General features: G+C 39.0%; 1 protein-coding gene across 1 annotated transcript in view; it reads right to left on the bottom strand.

Moving 5' to 3' along the window:
- Positions 1-7,091: 7,091 nt before the first annotated feature.
- LOC146456811 (death domain-containing ATP nucleosidase-like) overlaps positions 7,092-18,563 on the bottom strand; it is an 18,557-nt gene continuing 7,085 nt past the window's right edge. Inside the window, exon 5 of the mRNA XM_085092778.1 lies at positions 7,092-7,250. Within this exon, the coding sequence (XP_084948904.1) occupies positions 7,138-7,250 (113 nt within the window). The 3' untranslated portion in view covers positions 7,092-7,137. The remainder of the gene's footprint in view (positions 7,251-18,563) is intronic.

Below are 18,563 nucleotides of genomic sequence, written 5' to 3'. Positions count from 1 at the left end.
AGAGGAAGATAATCATTTTTCTCTCCCTCTCGCCTGTAGCCTGTTTCTCCCTTGGAAAGGAGAGAGCGTGTTGTAACATATCAGCATGCATGTGCTAATTAGCACCTATTATATGTTATATTTTGTATACGCATATTTAAGTAGGCTAACACGTTTTATGTAAATGCAGAAAGCACACGCGGCCTGTGTGCAGGAGTCGGATGAAATAAAGTCTTCGACAACATACTACATGGTGGCAGCGTTTTACAAGAATAATCCTTAAAGTTAAGTAGAGAGAGGTCAATACAAGCGAATGATGACAGCAGCAACGTCTTTCGCATCGCCGCAGATGGACTGGGACCGGCCCCTGACCCAATAACTGCATTCGCAAGATTCAAACAAAAATGCCAGCTTATGTTTTCAAGCGTTCTCAAAGGCACCGACGACGAAGAAAAAGTGAGCTACATCCTACTCCGGTCAGGAGAAAAAGGCTTGGATATATACAACAGCTGGGCATTCGCAAAGGAGGAAGACAGGAAAAAGCCGGACGTTATTTTCGAACGGTTCGAAAATCAATTGGAGCCAAAAAAAAGTCATCGAATTCATAGATACACGCTTCAAGGAATACGACAAGAGCAAGGCGAGCCAGTGGATGATTTTATTTCAAGATTAAAAAATCTAGCAGCAAAGTGCCAATTTCGCGACAACGCCGAAATTGAAGACAGAGTCCTAGATCAGCTTATTTGGGGATCGAGAAATCCTGATGTTCAAAAGTCTCTCATAAGTCGAGACAAATCACTTACCCTTGCCTCCGCTATTGAGATTGCAAGGAGCCACGAGGCAACAAGTAAACACATGAAGACACTAGCAGGAAGTAGCAGAAACTTCCAAGAGGACAGGAGTATTAATGCCATTCGTAGGGAACAAGAAAGGGAGTTCTGTAACAACTGTGGAAAACAACACCCGAGGAACAAATGTCCAGCCTACGGCACATCATGTCGAAAATGTGGCAAAGCTAGTCATTGGCAATCTGTTTGCCGATCCGGCAAACGGAAACAACTTAACCAAGGAACGAAGTCGGTCTTCAAAAAAGTTATTCACGCGATTGAGGATAAGGACGACGACGACGACGACGATGAAATTGTGACATCCGTAGCATCGAGGTTAACGCCATAGAAGACACGCACCACTCGATACACGACACACGCGACCAAGCCTTTGCAACACTTGAGATAACTAAGCCAGAAAAGAAGCGGAAAATTAATCTTCAATGTAAAGTAGATACGGGCGCACAGAGCAATGTTTTACCCGTAAGGCTACTGCGCATAATCGACCCAGAGAAGTTTGACGACGAAGGAAATCCCAAACCAGAAGCACTGGAAAAGAACAAAGCCGTCCTTTCAGCAAGCAGCTTGGCACTATAAACATCCCTTGCAAGTACAAAGAGAAGAAGATAAACTGCATTTTTTACGTCACAGATACTCCAGGGCCAGCTATTCTCGGTCTAAAGGCATGCACGGCACTGAAACTAATCTCATTACACTGTTCACTCAAGACAAATCAACTAGACCAGGCTGCTCCGACAAACAGCTTCGTGACCCCAGCTCAAAGCTCAGGTACTCGAAAGAAACGCCCAAATTACATCGAAAGTCAAGTACCACTCAAAGAGCGGCCACCAATCAGAAATAAGCAAGAACTGATGGAGATGTACCCAGAATGCTTCAATGGTACTGTTGGACCATCAAAGAACCAAGAAGAAGTTGGAGATTGGCACAAAGCGAGACAAGACAATCAGAGCTACTACTACAACAGGCATACCAGGGATCTCCCTAAAATACACATGGTTGCACAAGATCCAGTGAGAAAAACGTGGAGCCGTGCTAGAGTCATAGATCAAGGAAACACACCCCGCTCAAATATTGTACAAACTAGAGCTGGTGCCCAACTACGAAGAAATAGGATCCATCTTAGACCAAACAATGCTTCCAACAACCTGGCAAACAACTTGTCTAACTACATTCCCCAAGGAAGTATGGCTACGCAATCTTCAGGCGCCAATCCACGAGAGAAGAAGCAATGCACGACCCTCAAGCGCCAATCCACAATGTTCCACCTTAGCAGAAACCGAGGGGGGTCCAAGAAAAATCTCGCTCGGGACGTGAAGTCCAGGCACCAGAAAGACTTAACCTCTGACTCTTGTTTTAGTAGATATTATTAGTATGATGTATGATCTCTAGACAGTGAACCCTTTTCGAATGAATGTTTTTGTTTTGTTTGTTTTCGTTTCAATTAACATAGCTTTTTAAAAGAAGGGGATGTAACATATCAGCATGCATGTGCTAATTAGCACCTATTATATGTTATATTTTGTATACGCATATTTAAGTAGGCTAACACGTTTTATGTAAATGCAGAAAGCACACGCGGCCTGTGTGCAGGAGTCGGATGAAATAAAGTCTTCGACAACATACTACACGTGTGACCGTGAGCGACTTAGACCGTCTCTGAGAATCAGGCTCGCCTGGTGTTCTATGCTCGTGCATCGCGTTTCTCTCTCGATGTCTCACGCCTCACGCTTGGCTAAATGTGAAGGATATTATTTTAAATGGACCAGAAATTGGATTTTCAATTAACAAACTTAGATTTAGATTGGACTAGAGCTAGAACTATGTCTTTTCGCTATCAAGAAAAATGCGTAGGCACAATTACTTAGGCATCATATGCCCACAATGTCCTATTCAGGCGGGGGTAAACCTGAAAGCCGTTTTCACGCCGCTTAAAATCGGTTCAATGAAAATATCTCGTTTACGTATTAAGCAATCCAAAAACTCTCCACTCATCCCGTAAATCTATGTTGTAGGGTGTTTTGTGAATTTTGGGGTGATTTTTAGGTATATTTGAGAGGAGATAGTTTTTCTAGAAGGATTGGTAAAATTAAAAGAAATAAGAAGCATTAAGGATTTGGTGAAGTTTTAAAATTAGACTTTGTAGTTAATAATTAGTTGAAGGAAACCATGTAATCAAGGAGGAGTCACGTGGGTGTCCTTTACATTCACACCTACCATTGACGCACTTCACATAAGTTCACTTACATGGTTCTCAGTTTTATGCGGTTTCTTCGCTATTTCCAAAACATAATAAATGTGACAATTTACGAGGAGACTTTATAGTCTTAATTTTGACTTATGATTGGATTTTCTACATAGAGCAATTTTCAATTAAGTGTTATAAAATTACTCTGGCCAATTGCAACAGATGTAGACAACACAACGAGCCAATCAGAGTACGAAACAAAGACATGTAACTGGCGCCAAGCGCGGAAAAACGCGTGCGGCGAAAACACGATTGGTCTTGGCTTGGATTCCCATTGGTTGAGAAAGTGGCGTGAGTTTTGTTAACCAATAACAGAGCGTAGTAATGCAAAACCAAACCAAACGCGAAATTACTTTCGACACTCCATTGAAAACCGCTCTATAGCACTATTTATGGGCAATCTTATGTTCTCAAGGAAACGCAGCTTTCACTAACGAGGTGCTACACTCTGAAACGGCCTCCCCTCTAAAACCCCTGGGGTATTCAATCGATGGAAACCGATGATCGGAAATTCAATCGATCAATCGATATCAATCGATAAAATTAGTTAATTGGTGAGGTGAACGTCAGTGAAGTGTTCACTGTAAACAAGAAGAGGGGAGAACGCGGAAACGCGTTTAAAGTTTTGAACCATCGTGGACAGCTTGGCCACCTACAGTCACTTGAACAACAAATTTGGAGAACATAAACTAAAGTCCACCACGTCAAAAGTCAACTCTTCCTCGTCTTCACAGCAAAATCTTGGAAACTTAAAGCATCTTGTAACTATTTGTTGCGCTGTGCGATCCTTCTTGTAACCGTCACCACTTCCAGTCAACCATTTCGTGAACAACTCGGCAATGTCACACGATAATGAAAACGAAGGAAGTAACTTTACGGCATGCTTTGGGCTCTCGGTTGTTTGATCTTGAATTGGTTTCACCATCGGAACATTTCGCGAATCTGTGATTTCTTTCGAACTGGGCTTTTCATCAAAATAAAAGAACCAACTGTGCTTGTTATAAACATGTTTTCTGCACCCTCTTTGACTTTGAAATCCATCATGGTCGCACTCTTGTATTGGGCAGTGACACAAGCTGTCGGTTTTATCTTTTTCCAAGTGAAGCCGTTTCGGTTTGGGCGACGCTCCATCGATATCCGACCAATCGACTTTATACTTCTTGCTCATTTTGCCCTTTAAGCGCATCTAGTCAACACGATCTCGTTTAAATCTGAACCATAACCGAGGAGCCGATGACGAGCAAAGGAACTGCAGGTATGTTTGTATTTGCCAAAGCATGCCCTTACTTGCCCGCCCTCATTACTATTGTGCAAAATTCATGACAGTGACATGCCACCAAACTCGCCCAAGCATGTCTGAGCGCGCCTTATTGTTTGCCTCATTCCCAAAGGCTACCTTAATTTAAGAACAAAATGAGAATGCGTAGAAAAATGGTCCAAAATCTGTTCTCAAACGACCAATTTGGGAACAATATGTTCTATTCACAGAGAGGAACTCGGAACAAAACAGTCCTAAATGACCAATTTGGGAACAATGTGTTCCATCAACAAAAAGGAACTCGGAACAAAACAGTCCTAAATGACCAATTTGGGAACAATGTGTTCCATCAACAGATAGGAACTCGAAACAAAACAGTCCTTCTTTATCAATTTGGGAACAATGTGTTCCATCAACAAATAGGAACTCGGAACAAAACAGTCCTTATTTATCAATTTGGGAACAATGTGTTCCATCAACAAATAGGAACTCGGAACAAAACAGTCCTTATTTATCAATTTGAGAACAATATGTTCCATTTACAGTTGGGTACTCGGAACAAAATAGTCCTTATTTATCAATTTCGGAACAATGTGTTCCATCAATAGATAAGAACTCGGAACAAAACAGTTGTTATTTATCAATTTGGGAACGAAGTGTTCCATTTACAGATAGGAACTCGGAACAAAACAGTCCTAAATGACCAATTTGGGAACAATGTGTTCCATTTACAGATAGGAACTCGGAACAAAACAGTCCTTATTTGTCAATTTCGGAACAATGTGTTCCATTTACAGATAGGAACTCGGAACAAAACAGTCCTAATTTATCAATTTGAGAACAATATGTTCCATTTACAATTGGGAACTCGGAACGAAATATTCCTCTTTTACACTAGAGTGAACGTTTTGTTCCTACCTTGTAAAACATCTGGTCCTCTTATAGTCAATAGGAACACAAAAACGAGGAACAGTCCATACTAGAGGAACGTTCCTTTTGGAATATAGGAACAGCCAACGAAACTTAAAATCATCGAAAAAAAGAGTCGAAGACTATAGAAAAACTCCAAAAAGCGTAAGTCAAGCGCTTCGGCGAAATGAAAACAATCTTTAAAATTTGGTGAAGTCTCATTCAATCGAAGGCAGCAAAACGCGCCAGGATCAAATTTTGGGAAATGTAGAAGAAAGAAAGAAAGAAAGAAAGAAAGAAAGAAAGAAAGAAAGAAAGAAAGAAAGTTTAATCCCGAACAATAATGCAATCTTTTCTTCGATTTTCTCGTTGTTCTGGGGGGAAAATGCTGACTAAATTGTTCGGTAAACTCTCAACACTTACCTAAACGAAAGGAAAGAGAATGGATCAAATCATCTTGGTGTATAGTGAAAATTTTGTTTCAGCTACAATGAATGTGAGTTCAATCGGTGAGTAGCTCTTTTTGTAGATAGCTTGATTTAGTAAAACTTGTTGTCTTAAGTCGAGTACTCAATTGATTATTTCTCTAGGTTCCAAATGACTGTATTAAAATCATAGTGTAGTGGAAGTTACGTTAAGTGTTTAGAGCAGTTCAGAAGTGTTCTCCGAAGAAGCTCACGTTTTTAATTTAGCTGCGTCTTCATGGTTGTGAAAAAACAAAATCTTATCAAAGTTTCGCCCAGTTTTCTGATTTACTCGCAAAAACCCAGCTAAGGAGAACGGTGATTATGCAATGTCAAAAATCAAAGAGTACGTATTATGCCACCTTAGTTGACTTGTGATTTTAAGTGTCTCAGTGGCCTGCCATTTCAGTTGAGTTAAGTGGTTATTCAAAATCAGAATGTCTCAGTAAAATAAACTTGAACTAAAAATGTGTGAAGAGCTACTGTAACATAACTGGATTATTTCATGATTGCAGCACTATTGTTTCATAACCAGTCCCTCAATTACCATTGAATTATGTCAGTGTTTTTCTTAACTCGACTGCAAATTTGAGCTCATAGAATGGACAATCCCTTCTATAAAAAAAAAACTGATCCTGTAAATATTCCTTTTTAGAAATATTTGCGTTCTTATACTAAAGTTGCTAAAAGGACAAATTGTCAGAAGGACAGCCGGCTTTGACTAAAGTGGAAATAAAAAACGCACTTTTACTGGCACGAAAAAGAACAAATACTGATGGAAGTAATTCAGCTTACGGACTTGTAACAAAAGGACTGGATGTGCATGTGAGCGCGAAAAGAGAGGTCACCATAGGGTTGACACGACGAACGCAACAAAAACAATTTCCGAGGCATTCTTCAAGATCTCAACTGGTGGGTTCCCCAAACCAGGTCAAGACGAAAAAGGTGATTGTTATGCTGCCTTTGTTTCTTTGGAAATTGTGTAACACTTACAGTCAATCTCCATCATGCGTGACCAGTATTTTTAAAGTTTGAACAGAGAATCAAATTTACATGTCAGATTTGAACATCGCCGGCAAGATTTCAGAGTTCCTGTAGAAATTTCCCCAGTTTATTGACGGTATAAGGTTGCTTACTTGTAACTGGGCATAATCGTCGAACTTCCAGGTCACCAAGAAAAGCATAAGAAAAATAGAAAAGGGTAAATAAATGAAAAACAATAAAGATATCATACTTGTTAACGGTAAAATCGTAGATACTACTCTCAGCTAGACGCACTACCAAAAGAAACAAATTTTTTCAGTTGTAGTTTAGATTACAAGCCGTAACAATATTTGTTTTTAATTTTTAAATGGACGGAAACTTTTGCCTTTCAAAGGCGAACTTCAAAAGAAACATTCTGATTTTGATTGGCTGAAAACTGTTACAATAAGACTAAGAAATAGAAAAGTAAATGATGACTGACAACAACAAAGATCTCACGTTACCTGCAAAGTGTTGGCTACTACTGTCAATTGAGACTTTCTTCCTCTTTGAGGCAGACTCGCCTTTAGAGAGAAATTGAAACAAACAAGACAAACACTTTCAGTTGGTGGCAATATCAACAGAAAGCTGTAGTTTTGATTGGGAGATAAGATTATTTTATGTTTAAATAGTTTGCGTGACAGTCAAGCGGTAGGCGCGCGACATCGCGCTAAGCGGGAGACACAAACGTGAAACGTGACAAGCTCGAAGCGCGAAGCGCAAAGCGCGAGCCGGTGAGGAAGAGAATTATCTTTCTGTCCCTCTCGCCTGTAACCTGATTCTCCCTTGGAAGGGAGAGAGCGTGTGACCGTGAGCAACCTGGACCGTCTCTGAGAATCAGGCCGAGTCGCCTGGTGTTCTATGCTCGTGCATCGCGCTTCTCGCTCGATGTCTCACGCCTCACGCTTGGCTACATATGAAGGCTATTATTTTAAATGGACCAGAAAATTGGATTTTCAATTAACACAAAAACTCTCCGCTCATCCCGTAAATCTATGTTGTAGGGTGTTTTGTGAATTTTTGGGTATATTTGGGAGGAGATAGTTTTTCTAGCCGGATTGGTAAAATTAAAAGAAATAAGAAGCATTAAAGATTCAGTGAAGTTTAATAATTAGACTTTGTAGTTAATAATTAATAGAAGGAAACCATGTAATGAAGAAGGAGCCACGTGGGTGTCCAATTAAAGATGTCAATTGTTCAACGCCTTTATCAGCACACGTACCATTGACGCACTTCACATAAGTTCACTGGCATGATTCTCAGCTTTATACGGTTTCTTCGCTATTTCCAAAACATAATAACTGTGACAATTTACGAGGAGACTTTATAGTCTTAATTTTGACTTTTGATTGGATTTTCTACATAGAGCAATTTTCAATTGAGTGTTATAAAATTACTCTGGCCAATTGCAACAGATGTAGACAACACAACGAGCCAATCAGAATACGAAACAAAGACATGTAACTGGCGCCAAGCGCGGAAAAACGCGTGCGGCGAAAACACGATTGGTCTTGGCTTGGATTCCCATTGGTTGAGAAAGTGGCGTGAGTTTTGTTAACCAATAACAGAGCGTAGTAATGCAAAACCAAACCAAACGCGAAATTACTTTCGACACTCCATTGAAAACCGCTCTATAGCACTATTTATGGGCAATCTTATGTTCTCAAGGAAACGCAGCTTTCACTAACGATGTCCTACACTCTGAAACGGCCTCCCCTCTAACCAAAAATAAAATAAAAAACGTATGAAGAGCTACTGTAACTGAATTGCATGATTGCAGCACTATTGTTTCATAAATCACCATCAAATTATGTCAGTGTTTTTCTTAACTCGACTGTTAATTTGAACTTAGAGAATGGACAAGTATAAAACAGAACTGATGCTGTAAATATTCATTTTCAGAAATATTTGCATTCTTATACTAAACTTGCTAAAGGGTTACGTTAAGAGGAAGTCATCCTCCGTGTACCTTGATGTTTGTTCCCTGAACTGAAGCAAATCTTGCATAAATCATTTTTCTCATCCTCAGTTTTCCTGGACTCGCTACACATTTTAATCAATGCGTCGTGCAAAAGACAATATGTAGCCCCAGAACCTTCCCGGTTCTTCCAACTAATCAGCATTCTATACGCCTTTTCGGATAACTCTTCATCTGCTCGATGAAATCCATCTATTTGACCTTCATGGAATTCAAGTTTGCGCGCCAAACGTCTCCAGTCATTCCCACACAGTTTTGTGGAAAAAGATTGCAACTCCTCTTCTGAAGGACTTCCTTCCTTCACTGCAATGGTAAAAGAGAAAGAACAATACGACATCTTTTTCTTAAATATATGTGGGCTGTAGCCAGGCGTGTTTGAAAATTTGTGTAAAACGTTGACTTAAGAGATAAAATGTGGACGTTTCAGTTGTTGCTAAAACCTTCTTTAGCTAGAGAATGTTAATAAAAACGGCGTCCAGGATGCTATGTGAGTTAAGTTAAATTCACAAATGCATGAATTATTTATAATCCCATTGACCTATCAAATGGTCGATAAAATGTCAAGTGAAGTAGTTTTAAAACCCGAAAGGGGAATTGGCTCCTGAATCCGATAAAACCTCCTCTTTATAAGTAATTTGCGGTGTTTAATGTTTTTCTTGTATGCTTATTTCCAATGTTCACAAAAGAATAATTGTTATGAACTCTCCTAACACACACTTTTCCAGGAATGTTTTTCAAGCCTTTCAAAAATATCGCAAAACGTGTTTTATCGAGTCTATAACCTCTGGGCTGCGCCTCGTGGTTTTACATCCCGATAAAACCGCACTACGTTAAATTAAAAATACGATAAACGTGGCAATAAATTTAAAATTAAGGGAGAACTATATTGAAATATTCGCCTTATTTTACATTTATTGCCATGAGCACGTTAGATCATCGTATTTTTAATTTTAATAATATTCATAGAATATCCACAGACGTCTTTACGACAGAATTAATTGAAATGGTTAATTAAAATTATTCGTGAGAAAAATAGAAAATAACGCAAATATATTGTTGAGTTATTTACTGTTAAGCAAACGGAAAAGTGATGATAGTGCGAAGGATCTTACAGTTTAACTTCACCCTCCTCGGAAGAACCAGCAACTGGTCTGCGCTTGTTGTTAGACCTTCCTAATAATAATAATAATAATAATAATAATAATAATAATAATAATAATAATAATAATAATCATAATAATATTAATAATAATAATAATAATACACTTTATTTAGAGAGGGTGGCACGGAATAGTTGAGATAACTAATAAACTTGTGGTCCTCTATCTAAGAAATTCTTACAAAACTAATGCAATGTAATAGGAAGTGTACATAGAAACGTGAGAGCTAAAAATACAATGTACAGTCGACTCCCGATAACTCGAACCCTCGCTAACTCGAACCAATTTTCCTTTCCTTTCAGGTCATTTTCTATATAATTTTACCCTCGATAACTCGAACCTTTTTCAATTTCCCTCGAAGGTACGGGAGTCGATTGTATGTGAAATTCTAACATGACTATCAATAAAACTAAAAATATCCATCTGACAATAAGGCGAATTATGAATAAAAATAAAACATAACTTTGAGAGCAAATAATGAACCAAATGTTAACTATAAAATGATGTAGTATTTGTTGTACATCAAAAAGGTTGTTTCTATAATTGTTCTTAAAAGATTCTAATGACACAGAATTCCTGAGTTCTAGACTTAGACTGTTCCAAAGTTGACAAGTAGTAACTGCGAACGATCTACCGCCTTCAGTCATACGATTAAATCTTGGACAAATAAAATTAGTGTTGCTATATCTTAAAATTTTTGTTTACGTTAATCCACTGTAAATTCGAGTAAACGGCAAATAAACAATAGGTTTAGGCTTTGGTTGGAATCAAATTCATCATCTGATTCCAACCGACTGCATTAAAAATTTAACAATATGATAGACATCACAAGGTGTCCCCTAACCTTAATTCTTACCAAAACACAAATAATTCTGTCAAGCATGAAGTCATGTGAAAATGGCAAAAAGGTCTGTCTTATATAAAGTACCCAAATTCAGGGTTAGGTGCATTTCTCAACTCAACATTTCCTCAACTTCTTCTTGCTCACCTGTTGCACGTGGTAATCCGTTATTCACGTTGTTAGGGCTCATGATTCCCAAACGAAACTATAAAAAGAAAAACGTAAACGAGTAGTCCATCAGACACCAATTATTTCTTGTCTTGTAGTGTTTCTTCCCAGAGATGTTCTCTTTTAAAAGCGAATCCGCTGTTTACCTTGATCAGCTGTTAGTTTGCAACTTTTCGAAACGTCAATAATAAATATCGACTGTCTGTTCTCACCAGAAGATACTTATTAAAGGAGCCGTCGCACCTCCCTTCCCATCCACAATGGCTACCTTTTGTAAATTGTTTACCTGGTAACTGAATTTTTTTCTGTCAAATAAAACTTCGATTTCCATAATAAGGATCTCGCTGATGATGGTCAGAAAATATTTGCTTTCTCAAAAACTTAACCACCCCCCCCCCCCCCCCCGAAAAAAACAAACAACAACAACATCAACACAACACACACACACTGAGCCTTTGCTCTACAGAGATAAAAATGGTGCAAATTTTATCGTATCAGTTTGAAACGATATTTCGCTTTCCGAGGAGTCTGCTTACTCATTATTCGGTGCCGAAACGTAGGTCTGCACTAGATGATCTTTGGAATGGAACTCGCTTCTGTCTTTGGTAGACAAATATTTTCGTGTAAACGTGGTAAGTTGACGTCAACAAGTTTTAAGATTTCGTTTTCCCTTTTATTCGGTTCCAATCCACCACACCGAAAAAGAAGGCGACTGGTACGTTTACCCATAATTCTTAGAGTACAAAAACCCTTCAAACGCTTCTTAAAACGTATAGAAAAGTTCTAAAAACCTCAAACCTACCATACGCAATGTTGTAAATACAAGGAAGAATTACGAATTTGGCAAAAAAATAATGCGGCTTTCTATATACCTATTGGCTGTACTAGGTTCGAAGGGTATTGTGGTAAAATGTACAGCTGCCACCTTCTTCAGTGCAGTGGATTCTCTCGGACCAATTAAAAAATATTTGAATGACACAACCTTTTTCTACGACTGTAGCATGCGACTTCTGTAGACCGCGCTGCTCGAGTCATGCAAGAACCGTACGCAACTCTTGCCATTCAACATTCCAATGCGCACCGACGTTTGTAGTATAAGTTAAACAAAAAAATAGTGTAAAATCCTGCGACATTTCGCGTGTCGTGTACGACAAGTTGTAAGTTTGATTTATACAAAACAATTCGCGGTCTTAGCTTGTCGTCAACATGAAAATGATAACCGAACGCGCGCCATTTACCTTAAAAAAAGGGGGGGGGGAGGACGCTACAATGCCAAACCTTACATGATGTTTTCAATTTACAGCTCATCATTTCTTGCGATTAATGTGACTGCGTGATGCAGTTAAGCCTTAATGTGTTGCTTGTGATGGACTCCGTGACCGCGTGATGCGGTTCGTACGTCCAACCCACAAAAATGACCCTTGCTCGCCAACGAGTCCTCAGTAGCTCAGAGGTTAGAGCATCCGATCTAGAACACGGAGGGTCGTGGGTTCGAATCCCATCTGGGGCTCAGATTTTTTCTGTGTCCTCTTATGGTCGATTCTTTACATCTCCCTGTATTTCCTTTATAATATCATGCAGTGACATAGGTTGGTTGGTTGGAGGCTCATGGGCGAGACATTTCTTGCGATTAATGTGACTGCGTGATGCAGTTAAGCCTTAATGTGTTGCTTGTGATGGACTCCGTGACCGCGTGATGCGGTTCGTACGTCCAACCCACAAAAATGACCCTTGCTCGCCAACGAGTCCTCAGTAGCTCAGAGGTTAGAGCATCCGATCTAGAACACGGAGGGTCGTGGGTTCGAATCCCATCTGGGGCTCAGATTTTTTCTGTGTCCTCTTATGGTCGATTCTTTACATCTCCCTGTATTTCCTTTATCATAGTGTTTTTGTTTGGTTTATTTCAGACTTGCAGTCCCATAAAACGGTTTTTAGATACTACCAGTTGTCAACACACTTACTTCGAGTTACCTATCACTTTGAATTCGTACCCCTACACACTATAGCCGAATGAAGTTACGAAGAGATTGCACCGAACATTGTCCCAAGAAATGACAAGAATTCCTTGTTGTCGACTGCGCATAGGCTTAAATTGATTACGTTAAATCCGTGGGGTTAAGTCTGACGGCAGGCAGTTATATACTTGTACGGCAATTATCGAGCACGAAGCGGCGTAAAGCTCCTGTACAAAGATTATCATTTTTAAAAGATCTTAAACCGGCCAGTTCCCGAGGTCTTTCATTTGTTTTCAAATCCTCTTGATTTCTATGATTCTTATAGTAACTCTTCTTGCAACTCCAAATTCAGCCATGGTATAACAACGAACAGTTTACCTTCTTCCTAAGCAGTCGTTCCTGGTATCTTGCTGTATGTAGTCACACGCGGATTCTCCTTGGATTGTCATAAAATGGTGAACTTTAAAACATGTTATAAGGAAGGTGGGTTTATTTTTTTTGGCCTTGAAAGGTATACATTTGGCGTGCGTGTACTGTAATTCCAGGAGCGGAAAAGTTATAACGGGATCAGTATAGACTTTAGCGGTTTCCTTTTTCGGAAAAATCTGAAGAGTGCCGCATCAGTCATGAGTCATGTTAATATTGTATTTTCTAAAAATGATAATTATATTTATCCTGATTTCGATTTCACGGAATTGTTAAAAAAAAAAGAGAAATAAAGCTTGAGGTTGTTATTGCCATATTAAGACTGACATTTAAAAGGGTGAATCTTTGTTATCAGTAAAAGTTGCCTTTCAATTTCTCCTTTATTACAATTAGTTATAAAATTCTTATATGGACATTGTAACCAGGTAGGGATTATAATTAAAATTATCGGCTCCTTTGCCGGCCAGCTTGTTAGCGGGTATGGGAAACAACCTCACATGAATGTTTTCTTTTGACCACACCGAACTGTGATGATTCATTGACTCATAATCATTTTGATTTTAGAGGAAAGCCAAGAGAAATGACAAGAGTGAGGCTAAAACGAGCAGAAAATCTGAAAAAGGACTACAAATTCGCACCAGTTATTACATTGCTGCACTCAAATATTGCTGAAGCCTGACGCTATCTAACAGGTTTCGTTTCTGACACAGCAGGGAGATGTCAGTAGTCCATACATTCTACACCGTAAACAAAAGGAACTTAAGCGTTTACACCAACCTACTATTAGACCTAAATGACAAAAAGTTTAAGTGATAGAAACCGACGTTTCGGTTATATTTCTTGTCTCAATATGTATTTCCAAATGATAAAAAAGAAAGCGATACCCTAATAATATCCTTATTAGTAAATAGGGAGCTTAAGCAGCGACGACGGCAACGAAAACGTCACCTGAAAATATAACTTTATTGCATTTGTACTACTTCGCGATTATTTCAACTCGCTCAACTTCTACAGAAACGGCGAACTATCTAAGACCCAAATTGGCAGGAGTGGCGTTCAAGTTAAGAAAGAAAAATTAACGAAAATTCACCGCGTGTGCTTCCGTTCTCCAAAAAACCTAGAATTTGATCATTTCACGTTGTTGTTTTGCAGAGGAAAGCTACGAAATGTACCAAAATATAAGACACACTTGCAGAGCGATTGTTTTTGCTCATTAAACCAGTATTGTTTTGTGCCGTTGTCGTCGCCGTCGTCGTTGCTTAAGCTCCTGATTCGTGGATAATCCTAACTTCGATCACTGCGGTATGATCACATTTGTAGATCCAGCAGTCAAATTGTCATTACTCTACCCGTTTCATGCACTTTACTATTATTGTAATTATTGTAATAATTTTTCGTCACATTTTTTAAACGTATTTAGCCAATGACACCTAATTAGACTTGAGGTTCAATGGAGTACTATTCTGTGCTATCGCTGTTTGGCATTCTCTGTGAGCTAAAAAATATCTATTGGAGAAACCGGCTTTAACTTGAACAACGTTCATCAATAATTGCATCCGTTTTTATATACTTCTTTTGCTACGCTTGGTCTCGGTGAATATCCTGATTTATTAAATTGCAAATGCCTTTCATGACTGACAGGACAGGACAGGAGGAAACTTAGTTTGTTTCCTAAATGACCATTCTTAGTCTTAATTTTCCGAAATTATTCACACTTCTCATATAGGTTATTTTGAAAGGCAAGAACGTTTCTTTTTTCTTTAAGCTATATAAGAACGTTTGTATTAGAATCTTTAGTTTCCAAATACAAACACAGAAAAGAACATCACCCAAAATAGTTTCGCTCTCGAGAAATTGTGTTTATATTTGCAATTTATTTGACTTCGAAGAAATTCGTAGAATGCCATTACCTGTTCCTCTTCCAGTTTGTAAAATTAATATATGGTTCTACTAACTAAAGGAAGATCAAAAATAGCCGAGTCATGTGGCCGACTGCTGTCTTCTGCTAAACATAGCTGAGTCACCACAAGTGTTTCATAAAATAGTCACCCATTTGACTCGCTTTTTAATTGATAGATCCAGGAGAGATCAGTACACAGGGACAGCATATTATTGAGTGTTTTTTTTTTCTTTATGGGATGGCCAGATTAAAGTTGGGCTTGGCGAATATAGTTTTATTCAACATTTCCTCTTCCTCATACAGCAATTCTTTTACTTAATTGTAAGCAGACGTTCTTTCTAACAGCAATAAAACGTGCTCATCTAATGTCCTACTGGCTTCATTACTATAATAATTTGTGTTACAGTTAACTGTGTACTAAATTACTGAATAAATGCATATATATAACTCAGTCTTTAACAATAAGACTGAGAAACTATTAATATTCCAATTAGTGCATTTGAAACCTTTTTTGGGGGGGCCCCAGGAAGAGGTAATCCAAACACAGGGATGTTTAGAACTTCAATTGTCCAGGCGCTGCCCTAAGGGGAAGGGGAGAGGGGGGGGGGGGGGGGTGGAATTTGGAACTGATCAGCGCGTTATCTCCGAAACGGGGATTTTAACCGGGACAGGGGCGGAGGTCCAGTCGAATATAAATGAATGAATGAAATTCTTATATACCGCACATATCACCAAGTCTCATGGCGGTTTAAAATTCTATGGTTTAAAATTCTATGCGGTGAGATCGGACGTCAGCGTCGCATTAAAGACCCTGAGTGTTGGTCCGGCCCGGGTTTGAACCCGTGACCTCCGGTGCTCTACCAACTGAGCCAACCGGTCGGCGGTTGGCTCAGAATATGGCCTTAAATGATAACCTAAGCACATCATGAATTTAAGGTCTAGGACAACTCTACTTCTGAAAAACTTCACTTACAATGTTTTTAAGCCTTTTTTAATTCATTTTTTTTAGGAGTAAGTAAAAAAATCTATCGTTGACTACACGAGTTTGGAAGATTCCCTCTAATTACTGATATCAATCAGAAAATACCTAATTATCTACAATACCGTAAATGATCTAATAAACGCCCCCTCTCTTATGAACGCCTCGTATCTAATAAACACCCCCCCCCCCCCTAAGCTGACAAGTTTGTATTAAACGCCCCCCTCTAACAAACGCCCCCTGTCTAATAAACGCCCCCCTTCCCTGAAAACCACACATAAACTAGAAACAGATGTACAATACAATCAATCAATTTATTTGCGTTCTTGCTTAATTTACACCGGTGTGGGAGTTGCGTCTTGCTCAATTTCCAGTTCAAAGTGAGGATAGCGCTCTTTAATGCTCTTGATCTCTGTGCTTAGGATATCAGCAATTTTCTTTCGGCTTGTCCTAGCATTGTAGCATCCCGGAATTACAAGGCCTACTTCACGTTTGACTTGATAGTCTGCTAAAGCTTTTTCATTTAGGTTATTATAATACCGTATTGTTACAGTTATTAGAATAAACGCCTCTCTCTTTTAAACGCCCCCTTCGGACCCTTGAAATTCAATAAACGCCCCCGGCGTTTATTAGATCATCTACGGTACGCGTATAGCAAAGGCAATGTAACCTACTGGAAGCATTCTGTTAAAATTTGTATGAAACCGTTTAAGGAGAAAACTACCTGGATGTTACACGAAAGGCAATTGAGTGGAGCGCATCAGTGAGATTTAGGCTTGAAACCATGAACTAAAAACCAGTTTCAAGATGAAATCTATTTTCTTTTCGACTTAAAGAATTATTCTACTCTATGGGATCAATTTATTGCGTTCGACGTAGAAAGAACGCACTCCTAATACAGATTGGATAAGCGATTGAAGGGGACATCTTGGGACGCGTATCTGCATCCCCCGCAGATTTTTCAGGGGCGTGTGATGTCTATCATCACCAACTTGACAAAGGAGAGAGAGCCTGGTGACATCGAAGGCACTCCCTAAACTTTGATTATTACTAATGATAAATTAATAACTCAGTTACCGAATATTAAACAATTATCAACCACACACTGAAGTAAAAATTGATGAACTCAAGCAGCTATTATCACTCAATATGCAACGGATCTGTTCCATTGTTTCCTCAGTTTCCTGTACCTTGATTTACATGAAAAATCATTATCAATCACAAGGTAAAAATCTAATTTGGGAAAATTAATTGTTTGCACTAAATATATGTTCTTACGGTCGAGCAATTAAAAATTACTTGTTTTTTTTTTTTTTGCGTATTATCGGCGCTAACCACGAATATCCAAAAAGAATGCATGCTACATATATTGGTTAGTTAAATTTTTAAAGAAAAGAGTTCTTGACATGCGGCATCATATATACTGAGCTCCAAGATTATCGACTTTAGTAAACTTCGTTATGAGTTGCCCGCCGTGATTGAAGAGTGAATGTTGTGCCACTGGCACTAATGACACAATAATGATGGATCAGATAATTAACTAAGCGATGAATGAAGTACTAAGTGAACACAAGAATTTCCCACTAAGCGTTAGCCCTAGTAAGGAATTAAATGCAAGAGGCAAAGGAAAAACCTTTAACCCCGATGGAAATCGAACTCAACGGACCTACGGAATGGAGTGAGCAACGTTGACTTCGCAATATTACATCTACACCGCAGAGTTAATTATCAGATCGATCATTTGTGATACTGTTGTACACAGTGCCTTTATATGATAAAACGTCTACGGTTTAGAACAACAGAATTCCTCTGCTAACGCCTTGCAGTTTACCAGTTCATGGCACAAGGCGTCGTATAAAGCTTGATGGGTAGCAGCAGTATGCTTTCTTTTCTTCCACTCCATCAACATTTCATTTGCCTTGTCGGCCAATTTCTCATTTTGCAGATGAAAAGCAGTAACCTCTTTCCATTCGAATCCAAGGCGACTCGCCAGCCTCCTCCAGTCGTCGGCGAGTTTTCTAGAAAGTAACATTAGCTCCACTTCAGAAGGACAGCCGGCTTTGACTACAGTGGAAGTAAACAAGGCAGTTTTAGCACAAAAAAGAACAAAAATTGATGGAAGTAATTAGCTTACGGACTTATAAGAAAAGGACTGGATGTGAGCGCGAAAAGAGAGGTGCATACGGGTGATGCTACGAACGGTACAAAGAAACAGTTTCTGAGGCATGCTCCAAGATCTCAACTGTTCCGTCCCCCAAAACAGGTCAAGACGAAAAAGGTGATTGTTATGCTGCCTTTGTTTCTTTGGAAATTGTGTAACACTTACAGTCAATCTACATCATGCGTGACCAGTATTTTTGAAGAGTTTCAAATTTACATGTCAGTTTTGAACATCGCCTGCAAGATTTCAGAGTTCCTGTAGAAATTTCC

Source organism: Pavona decussata, unplaced genomic scaffold, assembly GCF_977016875.1.
Source record: "Pavona decussata unplaced genomic scaffold, jaPavDecu1.1 SCAFFOLD_254, whole genome shotgun sequence".
In the NCBI taxonomy this organism is placed as follows: domain Eukaryota; kingdom Metazoa; phylum Cnidaria; class Anthozoa; order Scleractinia; family Agariciidae; genus Pavona; species Pavona decussata.
This window is presented reverse-complemented; position numbering and strand designations above follow the sequence as displayed.